General features: G+C 43.2%; 1 protein-coding gene across 3 annotated transcripts; it reads left to right on the forward strand.

Moving 5' to 3' along the window:
• Window positions 1-18,470, forward strand: RNASEL (ribonuclease L). 3 transcript variants are annotated; one of them, XR_008383088.1, is made up of 7 exons: window positions 1-161; window positions 2,476-4,097; window positions 6,468-6,553; window positions 8,030-8,235; window positions 8,858-8,990; window positions 9,283-9,474; window positions 11,407-11,537. XR_008383088.1 is itself a non-coding variant. In XM_053605731.1 (7 exons), exons 2-7 carry the CDS (start codon window positions 2,615-2,617, stop codon window positions 13,130-13,132), a joined length of 2,229 nt encoding a protein of 742 aa, XP_053461706.1. In that variant the 5' UTR covers window positions 1-161; window positions 2,476-2,614; the 3' UTR covers window positions 13,133-18,470. The 3 variants fall into 3 exon arrangements, 2 of the variants coding, with proteins under 2 accessions (XP_053461706.1, XP_053461707.1); XM_053605731.1 differs by lacking the exon at window positions 9,283-9,474 and adding an exon at window positions 12,946-18,470 and having other exon boundaries at window positions 11,407-11,540; XM_053605732.1 differs by lacking the exon at window positions 9,283-9,474 and adding an exon at window positions 17,762-18,470 and having other exon boundaries at window positions 11,407-11,540.
• The last annotated feature ends 7,558 nt before the right edge of the window (window positions 18,471-26,028 follow it).

Raw genomic sequence — 26,028 nt, forward strand, 5'->3', positions numbered from 1 at the left:
GGGGTGAGGGCGCGCGGTTCTCACTGGCCTGTTCCCTGCTCGGCCCCGCCCTGCTGATGCCGGAGGCTGGGAGAGAAGACGGCTTCCTGCTGTGAACAGTCTTGCAGGCTCCGCCGCAGACAAAGGAATAACGCAGACGGAGGAGGTTATGAGTTGAGAAGGTAAGATGGGCGGAAGGAAAAGAGCTGACAAAACTGGGGAAGAATTGCGGGGCTTTGGTGTCCGGAGTCGCTGGGGCCTAGAGGCCTTGCGGGTGGAAGGAGAGGCAGGAGACTCTGCTGCTCCACGAGCCTCCCGCCAGAGCGCTTAGCTCCCGGGATCCGCCACAGTCCAGCTTTATTTAGTCAGGCTTCTTGTTTCCATGGCAACTCTGGGGCGAAAAACGATATCGAAAGCGGGTCTTGTTTGTTGCCGTGCTTCGCCCAGACTTCTTGATTCCCTAACTCTGATGTGTTGCTTACTTCCCTTGACTTTCTTTCCTGCCCTGCTCGTTCATACCAGCCCGCCTCACACCGGTTGTAAGTGGGCTGGAATGGTTGGTTCTACAGGGGTTTGGTTCTAAGATTTCAATGCCTGGTGACCATGTTTGTGTTCCACACTGGATTAGACCTATGAAGGTGCAATGAATTCTAATCAGTGAGTTATGGAAACGTCAGAGTGGTGAGATGGCCGAAAAAGGGTGGCTTTGTGAACTGTTTAGCAGAAGCAGTTACCTACTCAGTAACAGTTTGGGGCTGTCTGATGATCGGCTTGAATCTGTAATTCTCTGATCCCACTGAGGACAGTTGGAGTACATTGATTCCTCCCGGTTCCCTATTTGTGTAGTAACTATAGGAACAACGGTGGGCAGAATAGGATTTGTTAAAAAAAATGTTTTCCTCGTGAAGCCGTAAGATCTAATACATACCCTCATAAGAGAAAAATTCAAATCAGTTCAAGGTGGGGCAATTGGGAAAAAGGGGAGGAGAGAGGGGCCTGGGGGTCACAGGGTATGGTACACTTCTTGAGGGTAGGACAATTATAAGAGGTACTTTACCTAACAAATGCAATCAGTGTAACCTAATTCTTTGTACCCTCAATGAACCGCAAACAATAAAAAAATCATATTTCATTAAAAAAAGTTTTCCTAATGGGACATAATTAGCTCTACTATTTATTGAGTGCCAGATAGTCACAACACATCATACTCTAAGGCACTTTACACACATACAGTATTTATTGTTGTCCACATTTGAGCAAACAGAAAATTGAAACAGCAATCTAAAAGTACACATCAGGAAGTAATAACTATTTGAAGTTACACAACCAGGGGCTCAGACTTAGATCTTGCTGAGGTCAGAGTCCAAGTTCTTTCCACTACTGCAGATACTCCTTATGATGGGGTTACACCTTGATATACTTGTGCAAAAATATAGTAAGTTGAAAATGCACTTAATATACCTAGCCTACCAGACTGCATAGCTTAGCCTAACCTATTACATTAGTCTACCCTAGGGCAACTTCATCTAGCACAAAGCTTGTTTTATAATAAAGTGTTTAATATCCCATGTAATTTACCGAATACTGTACTGAAAGTGAAAACCAGAATGCTTGTGTAGTTACTCAAAATGTGGTTTCTACTGAATGTGTATTGCTTTTGTACAATCATAAAGTCAAGAAAATGTAAGTCAAACCGTGGTAAGTTTGGGATCATCTGTATTTGAATAGGGATATACAGTTGTACAAAGAATGTGCCGAGTCAATGAACACAGTGATCAGCCTTCCTGGTAATATAAGACATGCAGATGTACAAAATCCATAAAATACATTTTTCCTATTAAATGAGGGTCTCCCGTTTCCCCAAAGGCTACCTATTTCTGGTAAGAGTACGTTTCTATGATATTGAAAAAATTTTGTTAATATAGGTTGAAAATTCTATATATAATCATATTCTTGACCAGTCTTTCAATTCTTTGAAGTCTATCATAAGATCAATCATAGAGAAACAAGCTAATGTAAGTTGCAACATCATGTACAATTGTTTAAAAATTTTTAACTGAAAAATCTTGTTTAAAACATATTTTTGAAAATAATAGTAATAGGGAAATGAAACAACTGTATCACAGCATATTACACTAAAATGTTTAATGTAATGGATTTAATATCCATTAAAATGTTTAAAAAATATTCCTAATAACATAGGAAATTATTTATAGTATGAAATTAAATGAAAGAAAGCAGGATATAAAGCCCTACAGTATAAACCCAACTATTTTTAAAAGACTATAGAAATATGCTAACGTGTTAAGAGTGGTCATCTCTGGGTAGTGGGACTAGAGAGTAATAATTTTCTTTTGCATTTATATGTATTCATATATTCTATAATAATTTAAAGTTTTATGACAAATAAGTAGATGAACTTAGAAAAAGTTGCCAGTTAAAATTAATTTCTCTGATTCCAATGTTTTTATCCCTGGTAATTCTTTCTGACTCCAGGTGGAATGTCAGAAGACAGAACCTGGTTCCTCCTCGTACCACTGATCCATAGCCAGATAATTCCAATTTATGCTCCAAGCCTCTTTGATTAGGTTCCAAGGAGATAGTGTTTATTTTCTTAAGGAAAAGGCAAACCATCATGGAGACCAAGAGTCATAATAATGCCCAGGAGAGACCCATGTCCTCCAACAGTAGGCCAACTACTGTGGAAGACAATCATTTGTTGATCAAAGCTGTTAGAAAAGGAGATGTCAAACTGGTCCAGCAGTTGCTGGAAAGAGGAGCTGATGTCAATTTCCAGGAAGAGGAAGGGGGCTGGACACCTCTGCATAACGCAGTACAAATTAACAGGGAAGACATCGTGGACCTGCTGCTGGGTCATGGTGCTGACCCTTGCCTGAGGAAGAACAATGGGGCCACTCCCTTCATCATCGCAGCGATCGTGGGAAATGTGAAGCTGCTTGAACTTTTCCTTTCTAAAGGAGCAGACGTCGATGAGTGTGATTTTCATGGCTTCACGGCTTTCATGGAAGCCGCTGAGTACGGTATGGTTGAAGCCTTGAGATTCCTTCACGGGAGTGGTGCAGAGGTAAATCTGCGTAGAAAGACAAAGAAGGATCAAGAGCGGCTTGGGAAAGGAGGGGCCACGGCGCTCATGGACGCTGCTGAACAAGGCCACGTAGATATTGTGAGGATTCTTTTGGATGAGATGGGGGCAGATGTCAACGCCCGAGACAATATGGGCAGAAATGCCTTGATCCGAGCGCTTATGAACCCTCGGGATAGGAACGTGGAGGCTATTACCCGCCTGCTGCTGGACCATGGTGTTGATGTTAATGTGAGGGGAGACAAAGGGAAGACACCCCTGATCCTGGCAGTGGAAAAGAGTAACTTGGGTGTGGTAAAGATGCTTCTGCAGCAAGAGCACATAGAGATTGATGACACAGACAGCGAAGGCAAAACCGCGCTGCTGGTGGCTGTTGAACTCAAACTGAGTGAAATCGCCCAGTTGCTGTGTAACAAAGGAGCCAGCACAGATTGCGGGGATCTTGTCATGATGGCCAGGAGGAATTATGACGTTTCCCTCGTAGAGTTTCTTCTCGCTCACGGAGCTAGCGAACATTTTCACCCTCCCGCTGAAGACTGGAAGCCTCAGAGTTCACGCTGGAGCACAGCTCTGAAAAATCTCCACAGAATATACCGCCCTAAGATTGGCAAACTCAAGATCTTTATATTTGATGAAAAATATAAAATCGCAGACACTTCTGAAGGGGGCATCTACCTGGGGATTTACGAGGAGCAAGAGGTGGCTGTGAAGACATTCTGTGAGGGCAGCACGCGTGCACAAAAGGAAGTCTCCTGTCTGCAGAGCAGCCGAGAGAACAGTCACTTGGTGTCATTCTACGGGAGTGAAAGCCACAGGGGCTGCTTGTACGTGTGTGTCACCCTCTGTGAACAGACTCTGGAAGCGTGCTTGGATGTGCACAGAAAGGAAGCTGTGGAAGTTAAGGAAGATGAGTTTGCCCGAAATGTCCTCCTGTCTATATTTAAGGCTGTTCGAGAACTACACTCATCATGTGGGTACACTCACCAGGATCTGCAGCCACAAAACATCTTACTAGGTGAGTTCCAGATCCCCAGTTCTCCCTTAGAAATGGTAGGGTCTTGGTTTGCAAAAGGAAAACTTCTCATTTGCAAAAGGAAAAGCCTAAAGTAAACGTGGATTATTCAATTTTAGGATTATTACACCAAATTCGTAAGTACAGTGTGGTCTCTCCTGCTACCCCTTATAACTGGGTTCCCTTAGTCCTCATGAAGGTGGGTGCACATGGACTAACCAGGCTAGCCTTTTATGCCCCTTAGCAAAGTAACAATATGCAGGTATGTCTTAGATGAATCCAGCTCCAGAAGTTGGAATTCCTAAAGTAATCAGCAAAGCAGAGAATCTTCCAAGTGAGTTCCTTCAGACAAGGTGGCAGTAACTATGAAACTTAATGGTAAGACTGAGGTTAAAATTAAAGATGTCAGAATAGCCGGGCATTGTGGCGGGCGCCTGTAGTCCCAGCTACTCGGGAGGCTGAGGCAGGAGAATCGCTTAGGCCCAGGAGTTGGAGGTTGCTGTGAGCTGTGTGAGGCCACGGCACTCTACCGAGGGCCATAAAGTGAGACTCTGTCTCTACAAAAAAAATAAAATAAAAAAAATATAAAGATGTCAGGATGAGCTAGGACCCAGTGAAGTTGCAGACTCCATGGCAGAACAAGTCAGAATCCACTGGTCCAAGCCAGAAACAAAGTAAATGAAAACGACATTAAAGGGAATAAGCAGAGCTGAGTGTAAAGCCCCCAGGAGGCAGTATGGTGGAGTAGAACGAGGCAGGACTTCAGCCTTGACTAGGGTGGCTTAAAGCCTAGTCTCACCACTTTGTAACCCCAAACAAACCACTCCATTCTGTGAGCCTCAGTTTCCTCATTTGAGACTGATAATACTGCCTTCATAAAGTTTTTATGAGGTCTAAATGCAATGTATCAAGTAGAGATGTCACCTGGTATATCATAGGTGCTCAAGAAAGGCCAAGTGTTTGTTTAAAGATCTAAGCAGAGTAGATACCTGATCCATAGACATGCAGTGAAAATTTAAGTTTGGTGCAAGTATTGAGAGATAGAGAATAGTATTCACGGTCTTGGAAGAGAGAAGCAGATATATGTAAGAACTGGGCCTTTAGTTTGAGGACAGGCACTGATGACATTCCTTCCTGGTTTTTAGCAGCTTTACTAGGGAGATTGGCCAAGGCCAGAAGGTATGTGTAGTTCCATAAGGTAAAGCAGAATATTTAAGATTCAGCCAAGGGCGAAGTCCCTCCCCAGTTCTATCGATCTTGATCCCAGTGTCCATCAGATTGGAATTCTCCAGGCTTCTTTCTGCCTCAGGAATTCCTATCTGAATGAAATGCTTTCTCCCCTCCCCTCTCTTTTCTACCCCAATTCTACTCATGTTCTCAGTCTGTGTCTCTTCCTTAGGGAATGCCCTTCACCCTCACCACTAGCTATGTTGTTCCTATAACACACTTTCAGAACATCCTGGGCTTTTTGTCAGCATTTATAAAATTGTGATGAATTTTACATTTATCCGTGTGATTACTAATTACTTGTTTAATATCTATCTCCTTGCCCAGAATCTCCTGGACTGTGTTCTCCCTTCTTCACCTGTCATTTTATCACTCAGTAAAAGCTTATTGAAAAACCTAATGGGTTCATTTTTATCAGACTCTGGTTTCCCACACAACTTTGATGTCTAAGTTGAGAATCAAAGAGGTTCTAGAAGCACAGAATTGGTCACTGCCCTATTTGGTGTTACCCAGCCTTCCTTCTCAGACTCCTTTAAGCCAGAAGCCGGGGACCGCCTCTCAGAAGACAATTGCTGACCTTTCTCCCTGTCCCTGAACCCTCTCATCCATTCATCCCTTTTCTGAGGACTCAGTGACTTCATTCAAGGGGAAAAGATTCTGGAGTGGACAGGGAAGCAGTGACTCATTTACAAGTATTTCATTGATCCATGATCACTGTTTCAAGTGTCATAGTGGGCTGTGACTGGTTCTCTTGATGTAGTGGACAGCCTTGGATTTTGAACCTTGTTGGTTAGTTGTTCTTTAGCCATAGGGTGTAACCTGAACTCCCACCAGCAGCTCTGTTACCCATCTGTGCTGTTTTCCCTAGGAACTACATGAATGAGGTGCTAGTTAAATTAAGCCTCCTTTCTTCCTCCCCCTGGCCTGGAAAACATAAAATAAAAAGTGCTGCTTTTGGCAGATACTTGATAGATCAAATAAAACAGTGCACGTGATAGTGTTTTGAGGAATAAATAGCAATACAGATATAAGATTTTTTATTACCTTCCTCAGAGGTAATGGATTGCTACATGTTTATTTAAATCAACCGACTCTCACATCATGGAGAATGATATTTTCAATGGACTTCTACAAACTATCCCTTAGATTCTAAGAATGCTGTTCGGCTGGCAGACTTTGATAAGAGCATCAAATGGGTTGGAGATCCACAGGAAATCAGGAGAGATCTAGAGGTAATTTCTACAATCCAGCTTACCTTTTCTTTGTTCTGCTGCTTTACTTGCTCATTGCCTTCTTTCCTATGGCCAATGAGAGGATGTCCCTATGTTTTTGTTTCGTTTTGTTTTTTGAGACAAAGTCTCACTATGTCACCCTCAGTAGAGTGCTGTGGCATCACAGCTCACAGCAACCTCCAACTTTTGGGCTCAAGCAGTTCTCTTGCCTCAGCCTCCCTGGCAGCTGGGACCACAGGTGCCCACTACAATGCCTGGCTATGTTCGTTGTTGTTTTTTGTTTGTTTAGCAAGACCAGGCCATGTTCAAACCCACCAGCTCAGGTGCATGCTGGCACCCTCACCACTTTGCTGTGGGTGCTGAGCAAGATGTCCCTATGTTAACCAGGAAGAAAAGAACTTTCAAGGCTTTGCCCTGTCTTGCTCACTGTCTTTACTTCCCTGCAGACCGTGCATTTCCTTGGGCTTCTCCCTCAGCAGAGGTTTGAAGATGACGGCCTGCGTCAGTGTGGAGGCAGTGGTCGTTGTGGCGTCTTTCTGTTTCTTTGGATCTCTGTCTTCCTCTGCTAGCTAAATAAGTAAATAAATTGAGCATGCCACATCACTTCTGCAAATAACTTCCAGAATATACTTTGAAGTATCTCCAGAATACAACCAGGAGTTATTTTTCTGCCTCAGAACACAGTAAATGAGATTTCTTTTCCACTCCTTTCAAACTTGAGAGCTAAGCTCTGAAGAAGGCCAGATACTGAGGGCCTCTGAGAACACTTGGGAGGGATGGGGTCAATCCCGTCTTGAAAGAGCCTATGCTTGGCCCAAACCATTGAGACCCTGAAATAGCTGTTGCTCCTGAGAAAACATGGAGACTGGCCTCTGCAGAGCAGAACTCCCAGGCTGACCACGACTGTCCTGGAGAGGTCCACAGTGTGCTGAACTTTAAACCTAATGGGCAAGGATTCTCCATCCATGGTGGCCAGCCTCTTGGTATGGTGGCTCCAGATTTTGCTTTTCCTCTTTTTCTGCCTTTCCTTCCTGCCATGGCCCAGCTCCTATGGCCCAAACTGTTGAGACCCTGAAACTGTGCCCCCCACCTGGCTTGGCCTGGTTGCTTTATCTGCTGCCTGACATAGCCCCAGACCCAAAGCCCCAGTTCCCAGACAAGCTGGGTACTCTCCTTGTTTAAGCCATTCTCCTTTTCCTCAATTTATCTATATGCTACCCATACATTTTAGGCTCTTTTCCTTTCTGGCCCAGAATTATCTTTTTCTCTTTGTAAATCTAAATCGCATGGACCGTACACTGCCTCCAAGAGTTATCCATGCACAAATTTGAGTCTTCTCTTTCTAACAAGCCTGCAGACTCCCTGAAATCCCTCTTGTCTTCCGTTTGCTTCTATTCTGCACCACACCTTCCAAGAGTATCCAAATAAACAAATAATTCATAAGAATCTCTGGCTTCATTTGTGGGTTTTGTGCAGGTCCTTGGACGGCTGGTCCTGTATGTGGTCAAGAAGGAAGACATCTCGTTTGAGAAGCTAAAGGCTCAAAGTAATGAAGAAGTGGTTTTACTTTCTCCAGATGAGGAAACAAAAGACCTCATTCACCATCTGTTCCACCCTGGGGAAAATGTGAGGGACTGTCTCAGTGACTTGCTGGGTCATCCTTTCTTTTGGTCTTGGGAGAGGTAAGTAAAACTTGATTAAATATCACAGGGGATGGAGAGGGTAAGCTAACACAAGCTAGAGTTGGGGGTGGGAATCATCAGACCCAGCTTGCCTCTCGGCTGGACATTCACTGGCTGTGTATCCTTGGAGAGGTGACTTAACCTCTTTGGATTCTGGTTTCCTCTTCCAAAGAATGTGAAAAGGGGAGAAAAGATGCTTACTTCTCCCATCATGCAGAATTTGTGAAGACATCGTTGACGACTTTCATTAAAAATCAAAATCTAGGTTCGGCGCCTGTGGCTTAAGCGGCTAAGGAGCCAGCCACATACACCTGAGCTGGCGGGTTTGAATCCAGCCCAGGCCTGCCAAACAACAATGACAACTGCAACCAAAAAATAGCCGGGCGTTGTGGCGGGCGCCTATAGTCCCAGCTACTTGGGAAGTGGAGGCAGGAGACTCACTTGAGCCCAGGAGTTGGAGGTTGCTGTGAGCTGTGATGCCATAGCACTCTACCCAGGGTGACAGCTTGAGGCTCTGTCTCAAAAATAAATAAATAAATAAATAAAATAAAAATCTAATAGTTTTCCATTTCAGGAAAGAGTGGGAAGGATGAAATGATCACGATAATTCTGTCATCCTCAGCCGCTATAGGACACTTAGGAATGTGGGAAATGAATCGGACATCAAAATGCGAAAGTCTGAAAGTGAGATCCTCAAATTACTGGAACCTGGAGCATCTGAACATCCCCATAGTTTTGCCAAGTGGACTAAAAAGGTATGAACAGTTCCTGTGGTCTAGGAGTTATTTCAGGAATAAGAATCTGTGCAATGTTTTATGTGAGCTTTTCTAACTTATTTTATATTGTTGCCCATGCAAGGACTGAAAAAGTGATTTCCTTTCCCTCCCTCCCTCCCTGGCCCGGGCCCTCTTGCCTCTTGACAGGTCTCTGTGGCCTCTTTCTGGGGCTGGATCCTCCCTCTCTCCCTGAGACCCACAGTAAACTCTTATTTGCTTTGTCCTTAGGCAGAATAGACCCTGATAGATTGTTATTCGGACTCTCCCTTAGGATGACCTTGTCCCAGCCCATGAGCCTTTCCCACAAACCTGGCTGATCATTCTGTTACCATTATGACAAGAGCTCAATGGAGCTTCACCTCTGGGAGGTGCTCCACCATGAGGCGTTTCGGTCCACTGCCCATAAATGACCCAACTCTGAGGATCCACGTACAAATCTTCAGAAAACAGACTACAAGAAAAGGTGTTCTTTCAAATTCCCCCTCTTCTAACTTGAACTAAATACAGCATAGTGAGATGCTACACAATCACCATTTCAATCTGGTCACCATTATCAGAACTTTCATTATTGTTAATTAACCAATATCTATCAAATACCAGGCCCTGAACATACAAAGCAGAATGTAGCCTAGTCCCTGTGGGGCAGGGAACCCCACAGAAATGATGCTATGTGATGCTTGCTGGGCCCCCCCAGGGACACATGCAAAGTACTGTGGGAGAATCCAAAATCTTCAGTGTCTTTGACTGAAACCAACAGCTCCTCTATGCTAGGCCTGACCTGGGACTCTGCTTCTCTCATACCTCTTTGTTCCCAGTTTTTGTTTTGCTTTCCGCCCTTCATTTGCCTCTAGACCATACATCATACTTGTAACTGCTGACTTAAGGTCCATTTTCCTCGCTAGCTTTTAAGTTCCATGAGAACAGAGACAGCCCGTCACCCTGCCTGTTACTGCATCCCTCACATAGAGCGGGCAGCCGCTTTTCTAGATAAATGTCTATAAAATCTCAGCTAAAACTTAAATTTGTAGAAATAGAGAAATTTGAAATCATAGCAGATGACAGTGGTAGCTAACTGTTATGTAGTGCTTGACTACATGGCAGTCACAGTTCTTAGGACTTTATGTGAGTTACCACATTTAATCCTTATAACAGCCTTCTAGACAATAATCTAATTTCACAGATAGGCAAACTGAAGCACAAATAATTTTTCCAATTGCACAGAGCCGGTAAGGGGTGCAACAGGTTTGAACCTGGGAAGAATGGCTGCAGATGCTATGTGCTTAAGCCACTCCACTGCACAAAGCTACGATGGCATCCAGTCCACCAGCTTATTCAATTGTTGAGGCGACTGAGGCTCAGAGATGGTACCCAGATTACCCATCGCTGGACAACCAGAGATTGACAGAGCTGGGAGGAAAAAAAACCTTCTGTTTTCCAATTCATTGGTTCTTTCCCCTAAATATTGACTTACATTGAATTTTGGTTGACATCAAGTTTTACCATTTATTTGCCATTTTAGGTTTTTCCTGTTGATTTCAGTGACTTGCTCATTTTCACAGTCACACAATTAGTTTTGTCAACCCAGGTCTAGAGTTCACGCTTTCCTTGTCTATGACCACATTTGTTCTCAGCTTGTGCCACACTGAGCACAGACCCGCCCGGCAGTTCTCACGTGTGCTCTGCACACAGTGCACCAGGAAAGTGGCAGCAGTGTCATCACAAGTGTTGGTCTAGTCACCAGCTATGCTTCCTAAGTGAGCCCTGGCTTCATGGTTGTTGCATCCTGGTGTCTTAGCCCAAACTCTTTCTAAACATGAGAGCTATCTACAGGAGTGACCAGCATAGGGAAAGAGGAAGGCCTTAATATGAAAGAAGTTACCCTGGGACACCCAGAGGCAAGGAGAAACAAGTAACCTCTTGGAAATATACTTTAAAAAAACAAAACAAACAAACAAAAGCAACCACACTCATTTTGGCAGTGGCTGGTAGACCTGGTTTTAATCTGAACAACCATCTCTAAGGAAGACATGTGATCAAGCATGAACTTGGAAGGGTGGCCACAGGATAAAAATACAACGAGCACATTTTCTAGTAGTCCAAAGACTTTTTTAAAACCATATTTTAATATCTTTAATTTTTCATGAAAACCATTTACTTGGGAAATAGACACATACATTTACAGTTACTTGCGCTTCCACATCCAGACACAATTATAATTAGCATTTTGGTATATGTTTAATTCTATTCTTTCTCTCTATGAATTTGCTTTATTAATTAGTAGTAATTGTACATGTAGCATATATTCAAATTTATGTTTCTGCCTTTTGGAATTTACATTCCATCAGGGCTTATTTTGTGTTGCTACCGTATTTTTGTGTTATGCTTTGTTTTTCAGATTGAGAAATGTGTTATGAAAAAAATGAATGAGTTCTATGCGGAGACTGGAAATTTCTACCGTAATACTGTGGGTGATCTGCTAAAGTTCATTAGGAATATAGGAGAACACATTGATGAAAAAAGGAACAAAAAGTAAGTATTGTTTCATTTCTATATATCAGATGTGAAATGAGAATGATTAGAAATTCCAATTCTAAAATTATGTCTGCTATGGAAAGAAGAAAATTTATGTATGTATTTATTTATTTATTTTGGACTGAGAATGAGTGTCATCTTTTGGATCCAGTAATTATTTGAACAAAATCTCTCCGATTTATAGGTCCAAATCAAAGTATGGAAAAAATTAAGATATGACAGCTGAGCTTACATTCACTTTACAGCTCTCACTTTACAAATAAGGAAATGGGCTCAAAATAGGTTAGCAGACAAGGATGAGGGCAAGAACCTAAGGTTCCTGACTCCCCAGTTAATTCCACAAGTTAATACAGCAGAATACAACTATCTTTCCTGATAACCTCTATGATCCACCCATGAATTTAATTAACATCTGATTTGGCTAACAAAGTTTATGAAACTGGCCTGAATCTTTTCTTCTAAGAAAGTTTATTTTGATGAAAGAAAAGTAATTCCTCTCCTCTATTTAGAAAAGGGGCCTTGAATGATGCCCCATGATCATATCAATGTACACAGCTATGATTTAATAAAAAAAAAAAAAAAAAAAAAGGGCGGCGCCTGTGGCTCAGTGAGTAGGGCGCCGGCCCCATATGCAGAAAGTGGCGGATTCAAACCCAGCCCCGGCCAAACTGCAACAAAAAAAATAGCCGGCGTTGTGTTGTGGCGGGCGCCTGTAGTCCCAGCTGCTCGGGAGGCTGAGGCAAGAGAATCGCGTAAGCCCAAGAGTTAGAGGTTGCTGTGAGCCATGTGACGCCACGGCACTCTACCCGAGGGCCGTACGGTGAGACTCTGTCTCTACCGAAAAAAAATAAAAAAAAAATAAAAGGGGCCTTAAAATTAAGAATGGATGTGTCCAGCAGGCTCTCATCTTTCTTTTTAATTTTTGCTAGAAAAAAACATAAAACGAATTGAATTGAAGCTAGTGACTTCTTTGATGCCTGTGTAAAACAAATGTAGCATTACAAAAGTCTAAAAATAGTCCCAAGTTAGTTAAATTAGCTTTTGCTGCCAAAAATGGCAGAGGCAAACTCACCAAAAAAACCTTACAGTTTAGGGCTTTTCTGGATTTTGGAATTGTACATAGGAATTTATGACGGTGTTGTATTAATTTCTTTTTATGAATAAGAAACCTGAAGTTCAAAAAGATTAAATGGCCAAAGGTTGCACAATTAGTTTACCTGAATTTAGGAACTGAGTCAGGAGATAAATCTTGCTATGTCAGATTCCAAAGATTCCATGAGATTTTTACTCATTCTGCTCTAGAAATCAAGAGGGCACAGAGATCTTTGGGACTGGGTGGGTGCTGTGAAAGGGGGAAGAAGATTTGAGACTAGAGCGCCAAACTGTTTGTGTTCCCTTTCAGGATAAAGCCAATAATTGGAGACCCTTCCTGGTATTTTCAGAATAAATTTCCAGATCTGGTGGTCTATATCTATACAAAACTACAGAACACAGAATACAAGAAGCATTTCCCTGAAACCCAAAGTCCAAACAAGCCTCAGTGTGACGGAGATGGCAGGGCCAGCGGGCTGGCCACTGCCACGTGCTAAGTCCTCTAAGTTCAGGGAGCCACTTACTAGCTGAGGAGGCCTTGCTTGGCAGCTAGTAACTCTCTGGGCCTCTTTTTTTGCAGTTTTTGGCTGGGGCTGGGTTTGAACCCACCACCTCTGGTATCTGGGGCCAGTGCCCTACTCCTTGGAGCCACAGGCACCACCCATAATCGTTTTAATAAACACATTTTTCTTTTCTTTTCTTTGTTTTTTGGAGACAGATTGTCACTGTTGCCCTCGGTAGAGTGCTGTGGTGTCACAGCTCACAGCAACCTCCAGCTCTTGGGCTTAGGTGATTCTCTTGCCTCAGCCTCCAAAGTAGCTGAGACTAGAGGCGCCCACCACAATGCCCAGCTATTTTTTTGTTGCAGTTTGGCCATGACTGGGTTTGAACATGCCACCCTCGGTACATGGGGCTGGTGCCCTACTCTCTGGGCCTCTTAATTTAACCTGGTTGCTTATGAAGGATGAGTTGGGTAGCTGATGTGCCAGTCCTTGGCAGAGTGCCTGCTACATGTCTCTAACAAAAGGAGTATATACCCAGATGACACCAGTCAATTTTACTGGGAAAAGCTTATGTGCAGGAAGTGGGAAGCCATTCTGCTAAGATTCTTCTTGTCAATTGCACCACAGGAGTGAGTGTCTAGGCCCCTAATGCTGAGTGTTTCATAGTTACCTCATTTAATTCTCCCAGTGAGCTTGCAAAACAGGGTTTATCATCCCCTATTAACAACTGAGGAACCTGAGACTCAGACAGTTTGAGCTACCGGCCCAAATCATGCAACTTGTACAGAGCACTGTATAAATAGACATGGTGTTATTGTTACCTCTCACGTGGGCACCTTGGAACTTCATTAGCAACCCAGAGAAATTCTGGATGGAATCCAAAAGGGGTATGCCAAAGGAGCCTTTGCCTAGAAGGCTTATTCATTCATTCAATATTTATTGAGCACTTAGTTGCATGAATTTCATTCCTTCTAGAACCACTGGCACTACTTTTCCATGATCTTAAGGCAGTAGTTCTTAAATGACAATCTGTGAGGCATTCTCAATAAAGCTTTGAATCATCACATTCAGTCTGACTTTCTTTGAGTGACATTTCCACTTTAGAGAGTAGTATTAATAATATATACAATGGAAAATACTCAATAAGTAATTCCTGGGTAGTTTTCAAGAAAGGACGTCCTGCTCCCTAAAAGTGGGGAAAGGAGCTATTTTGGGGCCTCATTCTGGAACAATGTGGGCCCTGGGTTTCTTTGTAGACAGAGAAGGAAGGTACTGATCATTTCCCCCTCTGCTTGAATTCTCTGAGAGTTTCTGTTGACATTCCATAAGTATTTCTCATTCAGTTGTCATTACCACAGACATTTTATTGAGCAGGTAGCTCATCTGAGGTACTGTGTCAGGCAAGGTGACTCTGTACCGGGGCTTGCCAAGTGTAAGTGGCAGTTACACAGAGAAGAGAGGAGGTTGCCCACTCCTAATGTACTGGACGGGCAACACAGGTGAGATGATGATAGTAAAAGTAATAACACTACTATTTACGGAGCACCTACTGTTTTTTAGCACCTAACTAGCTTTTCCATATGGCATCCAGCAATGTCCATGGTGCTATAAGATGTGGTTGTTCCCATTTTGTAGAAGAGGCAGCTAAGTCCTAGATCGGATTGGTAAATTCCCCAAGTTCGCACAGGTAGTAAGCAGAAGAGCCGGGATGTAAACCCAGATTAGTGAGTCATACTGTTGGGTGTGGTCTGTCTCTAGTTCTTGAAACTGTCTTTAGCATCCTCAATTCTGCCCTCACCTGCTTTTCTTCCCATTGGTTGCTTCTCTGCAATGTCCTTTGTCAGTGCCTTCTCAGCCCAGCCACTAAAAACTGAATGCCCCTAGACTAATCCTCAAGCAATTCTCTCTTTTCTCCTTCTCCCCAGTTGGTCTCTTTGAATCCCAAGACTAATTTCACCATAAATAGGCAGAGGATACCCAGATTGTGAAAGTTAGCATCCAACTAATTGCCTCCAAATTATCAGTGTTGTTTGATTTTTTTCATACACTTCCATCCAGTCTATTTACAAGTCCTGCCGGTTCTGCCGCCAAAACAGATCCGAGATCACGTCACAACCCTTCTTCTCCACTGCCTGGCTCAACCCACCATGGTTTCTCATTTGGAGCGAAACATTGGCCTCATCACTGACTCTTGTACTTCCGTACTTGTCCTCCCCAAATTAATCCTCTATAAAAAATGTGAATCAGATCAGGGCACTGACTTCCCTGCTTAAGGTCCTCCAATGGCTTCTCATTGCAGTGAGGGGAAAATCTAAACTGTTTACCGTCACGTACATGAACTGGCCAAGTCCACAACTACATTGCCTTTCGCTTGCCTGTCTTGCAGGCTTAACCTCCATCCACACGGCCTCATCTGTGTTCAAGAGTGCCAAGACCGCTGCCTTCTCAGGGCCACAGGCCTTGCCATTCCTCTGCCTGGAGTGTCGTCCTGCCAGATTTGGTGTGCTAGTTCCTTCGCATCTTCTAGGCCTCAGCTGCATCCTTCCTTCCTTTATCCAAAGTTGTTCCCAACTCTGATTTTTTTAACATCATAGCAGCAATCGCTATCTGAAATTATCAAATTGACTTGTTCATGTGTTTTTAAAAAGCTTATCCCTTACCATGATGAGAACACAAGTTCCATGACAGCAATCATGCTATCTGTCTTATTCACCCTCATATCCAATCTAGCGAAGGGTCTGGAACAAAGCACGTTTCAACTAATATTTATTGAGTGGAGAAACAAATACTTTTGAGGTTGCAGCGTGTCGCTGAATCATAATTATCTAGTTATAAGCCAGTGTCTTTCTTTAAAATGTGAGCATCTTAAAGGTCACGAGTTTTTTTGTTAATTCCTTGTGTTCGTCGCAGAATAGGTGTTCAAGGGAATCTGTTGCATTAATTTAGTTGATTACTCCTTACTATGGAACTCTGGCCTAGTAACGTGGGTCTCTCAAAGAACAAAGAGCTTTAAGGATCTCTTTAAAAATATTTGAAAGTCGGCATTCCAGGCCTCAAGTCAGGTGGTAGGAAGGGATATTTGGATACTTTCTGGTATTCCTCATATCACTTTATGTAGGCATTTACCCGTAAAAGTAGCGGCTCTCAGGTCCTTCCTGCTCCCTGGTCTGTGGAGCATCCAAGAAGCCCTGTGGCCAGGCTCGTGAACTCAGAGTCAGTAGTTCTTCCCCCCAGCCCAAATCTCACCTAAGTTTCAGTTTTCAGAATACATTGTTTTGGTCTGGTGCCACTGTGCTCTTGTTTGAGGCAAATCTCTACTCCATGTGCCTCATTCAGCAGCAGGTAGCATATTTGCACCTGTCTCTCCAACCAGCCTGGAAGGGCAGAGGTCACATCCCAGTGACTCACATGGTATCCAGCATGTTATAAGTGCATAGAACACATTTCTTGAATTCACTGGAATTGAGTGGAACTTTCAAATTGGATTTTTGGTGGGTTTCTGCTGGAGCTGCAGCCTGGGAGAGAGGTAAATCTTAGAGCTGAGCCCTAAGGCAGCTCTCCTCTTCCCCACCCTGGTCTCTTTAGGATGCAGTGGGGTCTGAAGATGCTCTGGATAAAGGACAGCAGAACCTCTCCCTCTGGAAGAGAGCCTGATATTTACTCCCCGCCCCCCATGATATTTTCTCTCAGGATTGCCTAAGTGCCCTGGCACATACCACACACTCGATTTTACTTGTTGCTGTTCCTAATTGCTGTGTATACTGACTGTGTCCCTCCCAAATTCATACACTGAAGGCCTAGCCCCGAATATGGTAGTATTTGGAGACAGGGCTTTTGGGAAATAATTAGAGTTAGATGAAGGAAGTTATGAGGGTGGACCCACATGATGGCATTCACGACCTTGAAAGGAAAGGAGTGAGGAGAGAGAGGGCTCTTTTTTCTCTCTCACTGCCACATGGTCACATGGTGAGAAGGAGGACATCTGCAAGCCACCAAGAGAGTCCCACCAGGAGCCAAATGGTCCAAACTGGTAAGACAATCACCTGGCGTATGTTCAGCTGCAACAAGTGTTTATGCTCTTCCTCTTGTTTGTCATGGAAACAGAAATGCTAAAAAAAAAACTGGTGCAAACTCTTATCTCCTCCACAGCACTTTTCTTTCTTTTTTTTTCTGAGATAAGATCTCACTTTGTCACCTTTGGTAGGATGCCCTGGCATCATAGCTCACAGCAACTTCAAACTCTTGGGCTCACAAAATCCTCTTGCCTCAGCCTCCTAAGTAGCTGGGACTACAGGCACCCACCACAACCCCCGGTTATTTTTAGAGATGGAGTTTTGCTCTAGCTCAGGCTGATCTCTGACTCCTGAGCTCAGGCAATACACCTGCCTCAGCCTCAGAGTGCCAGGATTACGGGTGTGAGCTACCAGCCTGGCCCTCCACAGTGCTTTTCATTGATGAATCTTCTAACTGCTTTATGATCTGTTTGCTTAGACTAAGGTCAAAAGATGGTGCTGTCAACAGGGAGAAGTGAGTAGGGGAAAAACAGGAGAACTGGATTTTTTTTAGGCTCTAAACGTTAACAAGATTAGATGTTAATAATATTTACTTTTTATTATTTTTAAGGAATCAAATACAGTAACATTACTGTTAGCCACTAATACTGGCCTATAAACATTTAACACAAGACCCACATCACAAAATATCAAAGCTGCAGGTACTGGCGTGGATGTGGAGAGACGGGAACACTTTTACACTGCTGGTGGGACTGCAAACTAATACAATCTTCTATTTGAAAGGAAGTATGGAGAATCCTCAAAGAACTCAAACTAGACCTCCCATTTGATCCTGAAGTCCCATTACTGGGCATCTACCCAGAAGAAAAAAATCCTTTAGTCTTAAGGACATTTGTATTAGACTGTTTACTGCTGCTAAACTTATAGTTGCCAAATTGTGGAAACAACCTAAATGCCCACCAACCCAGGAATGGATTAACAAGCTGTAATATCTATCTATCATGGAATACTATTCAGCCACAAAAAGATGGTAACTTTACGTCTTTTGTATTAACCTGGATGGAGTTGAAACACATTCTTCAAGAATGGAGAAGCAAGAATCCAATCTACTCAATTCTGATATGAGGACAATTGATGACCTAGTACACGGTGGGGGTGGGGAAAGGGGCGTGAAGAGAGGGAAAGTGTGGCACACCTCTTGGGTATGGGACACAATTATAAGAGAAAAAAATTAAAAATAAAAAAAATTGTAAGAGGGACTTTAACAAATGCAAGCAGTGTAACCTGGTTCTTTGTACCCTCAATGAAACTCCAATGATTAAAAAAAAAATTAACACAAGAATCTTGAAGCAATTTGATGTCTACCAAAGGGGTGAACCCAAAGAAAATTTCATTCTTTTTGACTGCTGAGAATTCTCTCTTTTCTTTGAGAATTAGGTTTTTAATATATATGTGTATATAATATCTATATATTATATATATAACATATATTACATCTGTATTATATATATTTTTTAAACTGAAATAATCAAGTAGGATTTTGTTTAGCTGTTTTAATAGACCAAATGACAGTGATTCAAAGAAAGTAGTAGGTTTCTTTTTTTCTTTTTTTGAGACAGTCTCACTATGTCACCCTTGGTAGAGTGTGGTGGTGTCACAGCTCACAGCAACCTCAAACTCTTGGGCTTAAGCGATCCTCTTGCCTCAGCCTCCCAAGTAGCTGGGACTACAGGCGCCTGCCACAATGCCTGGCTATTTTTTGTTGTTGTTGTCGTTGCTGTTGTTGTTTAGCAGGCCTGGGCTGGGTTTGAATCCGCCAGCCTCAGTGTATGTGGCTGGTGCCCTAACCACTGAGCTACAGGCGCTGAGTAGAAGGTTTCTATTTCTTTCATGTTAAAGCCTCAATAGTTTAGTAGTCCAGGAAGTAAATAAAACATTATACCCCAAGAGTTATCTAGAAAACAGTGTTTTTCCACCCTAGGTGTTTAAAGTACTAGAGATACTGCAGTGAACAAACAGATCAAAATCCCCATTCTCATGAGAGCTGGGCTAGGGCAGAGGTAGGGTGGGGCAGAAATAAACATCCACAGAGTCATGTAGCATGCCAGAAGGTGATAATAACCGGGAAGAAAGGTAGGCAGAGTAAGGCGTAGATAGTCGGGGAAGGGCGATTAAATTTCAGTATGGTGGCCTGGTGGATCTCATCAAGAGGGAGCCAAGTAAGCAAAAACGAAAAGGAAACAAGAGAGTCAGCTCCAGAGATATTTGAGGGAAAGCAAGCAGCGGGCATAGGCAGTGCAAAGGCCCTAGGGCAGGTTCATGCCTGACCTGCTGTAGGAATACAGAAATGTGGCATGTCACATACAGATGGAGCAAAAGAGAAAGAAGCAGAGGGCAAGACAGAGAAGTGGCAGGAAGCGGAGGAGGGCCCCAAGGCACATGGAAGGGTTTGGGTTTTTCTGGAGTGAGATGGGAAGCCTTAGTGGACTGCGGGCCGAGGAGTGGCCTCATGTGACTTAAAATCTAAAATAATCCCTCTGACGTCTTTGTGAACAGACTGCAGAGAGTACGAGTAAAAGCAGGGAGATCAGTTAGGAGACTATTAAATGGTTCATGCAAAAGACGTTGACAGCCTATAGCCGGTGGGGACAGTGAAGCTGATTTCAAGGAGGTCGAGCCAGCAGGATTTGCTGACAGTGAGGTAAGAAAGAGAGGTGTCTAGGGCAATTGTCAGCACTTTGGCCTGAGTGACCAGAAAGATGAGGCTGCTGTGAATGAAGAAGACAAAAAGGCTCTTGGAGGAGCAGGTTTAGAGGGAAGGACAGACGTTTCCTTTTTGGACAAGCTGAATGCCATATTCCCAGGACATTTAAATGGACGTGTCACGTAGGGTTAGATGTGCATATCCAAAGTTCAGGGAGAGACTGGCTGGGGATAAATTTGTGAGGCAGTTACTGACTCAAGTATTAAAAGTCATGGGTTGAGAAATAATTATCAACAGAATGAGTGTAGGAAGAAAGAGAAAGAGGAGGCCAAACCATTGCTTTCATCGATTCTGCTTGCATCCCTTTGGTGGGTACTTAGCTACAGGTCTTTCCCTAGCTGCAAGGGAGGCTGGGGAATGAACTTTCTGCCTGGTTAACCAGGGGCCCAGCTAAAACCTAGTCCCCAGCTGAGAGTTCTTTCTCAACTTCCTAGATCCCTAGCCCAGGTCCCTTATTTGGGGTTTCAGGCTGGAAATTGTTTCTTTACTGCTCTCCAGACCAATGCCATTCTCTAACTAGCTTCCCCTGGTTCAGGACACTCCTTAGTTTCCTGGACAGGACACTCATTTCTGTTAGCACAGGCTGGCGATCCTCAGTTCTCTCTTCTCTTCTGACATCAGGGCTGAAAACCTACATTCCTTCATCCATCTACTCTTCATCACCTCACTCCTTGACCAGGAGCCGCCTCTGCATCTCCTTGGTGGCATGGCCTGGCTCTCCCAGAGGCCTGTGAGTTGGTTCCCTTCCCTGGGGGAGGGGATCTTTTCAGCTTGGTAGATTGTGGCAATACTTCTGCTGAAACCAGTCCTCCTCATAGGAAGGAAATTGGGTCACTGTTCCTGCACTGCCCTGAAGAGACCTCACTGGTCTCTGGGGCCAGCCATAGAGTCTATGTGGGCCTAGAGGAGGATGTTCAATGCCCATTTTCCTGATGAATTAGATATTGCATCTGTAACCTACCTAATCTATGTTACGTGATATCTACAACCTATTGTGGAGGGAGATGGAAACTCACCATCCTATCATTAAAGGGGGGGGCGGAGGGGGGAAGACCTGCCCCAAGTGCAGAGAGATTTTTTTGTTTTTCTCTTTTGAGACAGAGTCTCACTTTGTCACCCTCAGTAGAGTGTGGTGGCATCATAGCTCATAGTAACCTCAAACTCTTGGCCTCAAGTGATCCTCTTGCCTTAGCCTCACTCTTATGTCAGCCTCCCAGGTAGCTGGGACTATCAGTGCTCACCACAATGCCCAGCTATTTTTAGAGACAGGATCTCGCTCTTGCTCAGTCTGGTCTCAAACTCCTGAGCTCAAGCAATCTACCCACCTCAGCTTCTCAGATTGCTAGGATTACAGGCATGAGCTATCACACCTGGCTATAGACTTTTTCCTGGAATTTTTAACTAGATTCATGATATTACAACTACTGTTTTGAGCTATTACTATGTGCCAAGCATTGTGGTAGATATTTAAAACATTTTATTTTATTCTTGACTCACTATGAAATAAATGCCATTATCCTAGTTTTGTAGATGGGGGAATTGAGGTTCAAAGAGATGAAACACATACCCAACTAGGCAATGGCAGTAGGACTTCTACCTAGGGAATCCAAAGCATAAGCTCTAACCCTCCAAGTTAGATGAGCCTGTTTGGCACACACAGGGCAAAATTCTGATCGTTGATCAACAACGGGGCCCCTGAGTGCCTTGGATTTTAGATGGTACTGGTTAGGGCTGTTCTAGCATCCTTTTTTTATTTCATGGGCAAGGATGTTAGGGAGCCAGTACCTTACCTTTGTTTCTCTCTCTCTGAGCCATTGACTATTTGTTGGCCTTCTTACTTGCTTTTGAGACCTGCCTGATGTAGAAAGTGATGAGTCTGGAAATGATATAAGGGCAATCTCATTTTTTCAGGCATCTAAAAGGCTTTTCTGTGTGCAGTCACAAATGGGAAGATTATTTTTGTGGAAATCTGGGCTAAAAGTGAGCAGGACATGGTATCAGAGTGTTGTGTGAGGAAAGTGACTTTTATGAGACTCAGAACCTCATCAAAAATTTAACTTTCTTCCAAGAGAGTCCAAGGCCTGTGAAATATAAGTAGACACCCTACAAGGGCTATGGAGGTGATGAGGGTAGAGAGGCAGTGATGGAGTGATGCTGGTGGAGGTGGTGGAGGCTGGAGCTGCTGGTCTCCAGGAACTGCCTCTCTGTTTTTGGGTTAAAGAACTGATTCATCGCCCTGATGATTGGTTATGGTGGGTCAAAAATAAGTGATACCCAAAGCCCAAGTTCCAAAATACAGATAATAAAAGAACATCAAGAATCACTAGTCAAAATACATGGCCACAAGGAGATGCAAACAAAAGCAAGAGCAGTGATAGATAATTTTGTAAAGAAACAAGAAAATTATTATTCAGCACACACAGTTGACTTACTTGTGATTGAGAAAAACTTTTAGAAAGGGTCAAGAACACCAAGCTCCATGAGGCAGTGCAAGCAGACAATTGGAGGAAAGGAAATTTTAATACAATGTGTGATGATTTGAAAGATGATAAAAAACTAATCTCTGACCTACATGAATGTTTGCTGGTGCCTTTCAATGTTATCCTGAAATTATGGAAAACATTAAAAAGGCAGGTTTTCAAATGCCAAAACAGTCTTGGCCAATAATTCTACAAGGAATAGACTTTACAGGAGTAGCCCAAACAGGAGCTACTGGTTTAAATAGACATTGTTCTATTTAAAGCCTGGAATTATTCATCTAGAAAATCAACCAAAAGTTGGAGGAAGAAGAAACAGACCTTCAAACAAAAGTTGGAGGAAAAAGTATGTTAGTACTTAAGCCCACCTGGGAATTAGCTATTTGTGTGGAAGCTGAATGTTCCAAATATTTGTGTAAAGGTCTTAGGAGTGTTTGTGTATGCAATGGTGGAGATAGTCACTGACACATATGTCATCATTGCAACACCTAGAAGGTTGAACGATGTGTAAATGAATAATTTTGTCAAATGGAAGTGCATAGCCTACTTGGTTTTAGATGAAGCGGACAAAATTTGAACCCCAAATAATGAAAAATTTGCTATATGCACACCCAGATAAGCAGATTATTATGACAAGTGCAACTTGGCCATATGCTATTAGATGACTCATGCAGTCTTATTTGAAAGAACCAATGATTGTCTATGTGGGGACATTGTACCTTGTTGCTGTGAGCACAGTGGAGCAAAATGTGATTGTGACAACAGAGGAAGAAAATCAAGCTCAAATTCAAGCTTTTCTAGAGTGTCTGTCACCCAACAAAGTCATTGTCTTTGCTGAAAGGCTGTTGTGGATCATTTATCAAGTGACCTGATTCTCAGACATAAATCAGTGAAATCTTTGCATGGTAATAGACAACAGAGGGAGTGGGAGAAAGAACTAGAGGATTTTAAAACAGATAAAGTGAGAATATTAATCACTAATGACCTAGCATCTTGAGGTCTGGATATTCACAATATTACACACGTCTATAATTATGATTTTCCACAGAACAGTGAAGAATATGTTCACTGAATAGGATGTACTGGAAGAGCAGGGAGACTTGGAGTTGCAATTACACGTATCACCAGAAATGATTAGAGTTGCCCCTGAGTTGATTGATTTTCTGGAAATAGCAAATCAGAGTATCCTGGAGAACCTTAAGGCAATGTCTGAGAGATATGCCACATCAGTTGAAAAAACAAATGGAAAGAACAATGGGAGACCTCAAGGAAGGTCCAAGAAGTTTTATTAATGTCTTCTATTGAAAAGTGCTGAAGAGAGGCAACCAGGCCAGGAGCCAAAGAGCTGCAGCCTTGGGATTTCCAAGACCTCCACTGGAAATCTCCAACTCAAGGTGACTTTCAAAGAAGTATGGATTAGGGGTGTGACTTCACTCCCAGATCCTTTTAAAGACCCATTTGGGCTCGACTCCCATCATGAGAAGCTTTGGTCCCAGCCAATACATCATCTGGAAGTCTGCAGACAACTACTTCCTGATATTGAGGATCAGATTGTGTATTGAAGATTTCTAAGAACTCCCAAGAAGCAGATAAATCATTTCAGCTAAGTTGCCTGCCAAGGAATGACCCCTGGGGACCATGGCCAAAAGTCTGTACGCAGAGGCGACCTGCCCAGTTTGCCTGGATTTCTTCACCAATCCCGTCTCCTTGTCTTGTTGGCACATCTTCTGTTTTGATGGCATACAAAGTTGGGCATCAGAAAGGGAGGGTTCGAAACTGATCTGCCCCATGTGCCGAGCATGGACAGAGAAACCTCCTATGGAAGCACGGCAGGTGAGAACGCTGACCCTTGTCCTCAAGCAGCACGGGTCCTCCTGGAGCACACGATGCACGTGAGCAGTGAGCTCCAGAGGTTCTGGGAAGATATGAGCCTGGATGCAGCCACCGCCAGCTCCCTTCTTATCGTCTCCAAGGACCAAAAGAGTGTCCAGCATGCAAAGAGCCATCAGGACATGAAGGAAGATCCCAGGAGATTCACCTACCTGGCCTGTGTCCTGGGTACACCCAGCTTTTCCACTGGCTGACGTTACTGGGAGGTGCTGTGGGAGAGAGGTGAAGGAGTGGTCGCTTGGTGCCTGCAAGGAGCTGGTTGACAGAAAACAGAGCGATTTAACCTCTAACCATGTCTTCTGGATCATCAGCATGAAGGCAGGAGCAATCTGTGCCAACTCCATCCTGGAAAGTAGGATTCTTGCAAGCCCTGGACTTGAGCATGTGGGACTTTTTCTGGATGTTGAGATAGAAGTTATCTGGTTTTTCAATGTTGGAAATGATGCCCTCATCTATATATACAGTCCTCTCTCCTCTCTGGAGCCGTTTCATCTATTTTTCTTTATTGAGCTGCCAGGAGAAGGTGACAGTGGTGTCCTGAGAATCTGCCCATGAGAAACTGAGTTCCTCCTAGAAGCTTTCTAAAGAAGTCAAAGAGATCTCTGGCCTGAAAAAGCTCAGAATGATCAAGTGATTTGTTAAATATTGTTAAGTGCATTTTGACTCTGTAGCGACAATGATATAGATTTGTTTGTGGTAAATATTTTAGGCTTGTAGGTAAATAACTGAGACATTTGTGAAAGATTGAAGCCTCAGTTTTCTATTCTGTAAATTGGGATAATTATATCTTTCAGTCGAATAGCTGTCATGATTAGATATCTCTATAGTAACATTTCTAGCATATAATGAATAGACAGTAGTAGATTGTTAAGTTAACTAGATACTAGATTTTGGGGATAGAAACTGTCTTTTTTATTTTATGGATTTTTTTGTGGAATGTCTGATGATAGTCGTCTGTGGACAAAGAATCAGATAGAAACAGTGTGAGATGCTTTGATAAAACATAACATTACAGAGAGAGGGAAATAGATCCCGGGGAAAACCAAGTGGACAGAAACTGTGTTTTTTATTTTATGGCTTTTTGTTTTTTTTTTTTTTTTTTTTTGTAGAGACAAGAGTCTCACTGTACCGCCCTCGGGCAGAGTGCCGTGGCGTCACACGGCTCACAGCAACCTCTAACTCTTGGGCTTAAGCGATTCTCTTGCCTCAGCCTCCTGAGCAGCTGGGACTACAGGCGCCCGCCACAACGCCCGGCTATTTTTTTGTTGCAGTTTGGCCGGGGCTGGGCCTGAACCCGCCACCCTCGGCATATGGGGCCGGCGCCCTACTCACTGAGCCACAGGCGCCGCCCTATTTTATGGCTTTTTTGTGGAATGTCTGATGATAGTCATCTGTGGATAAAGAATCAGATAGAACCAACGTGAGATGCTTTGATAAAGCATTAAATTACAGAGAGAGGGACATAGATCCCGGGAAAAACCAAGTTTCTCATTTTTAATTTCTTTGAAACACAGTTTCTTGAGAGACAAAGAACTTTGACCAAGGCATATTGTGAGTGGTGATTCATATTGTACTGGGAATTATATCCTTTGCCCATTTCAACAATTGATCTGTTGTGTAGCTAGTATACTATGGTATGTATGCTAGGCGTGAAGATGCCAATAGGTTTAATGAGATAATGTCAAGTTTATAAAATAGCAAAAGATTCAGCAACTTCTGGATCAATTATATAAAGGATGAAATGAC

The sequence above is a fragment of the Nycticebus coucang genome, chromosome 10, assembly GCF_027406575.1.
Source record: "Nycticebus coucang isolate mNycCou1 chromosome 10, mNycCou1.pri, whole genome shotgun sequence".
NCBI lineage: Eukaryota > Metazoa > Chordata > Mammalia > Primates > Lorisidae > Nycticebus > Nycticebus coucang.

Excerpts from the sequence above, each read along its gene's own strand:
- RNASEL (XM_053605731.1), top strand. The coding sequence starts at position 2,615 with ATGGAGACCAAGAGTCATAATAATGCCCAGGAGAGACCCATGTCCTCC. Across the intron at positions 4,098-6,467 it reads GCCACAAAACATCTTACTAG|ATTCTAAGAATGCTGTTCGG; the intron begins GTGAGTTCCAGA and ends ACTATCCCTTAG. Across the intron at positions 11,541-12,945 it reads GATGAAAAAAGGAACAAAAA|GATAAAGCCAATAATTGGAG; the intron begins GTAAGTATTGTT and ends GTTCCCTTTCAG.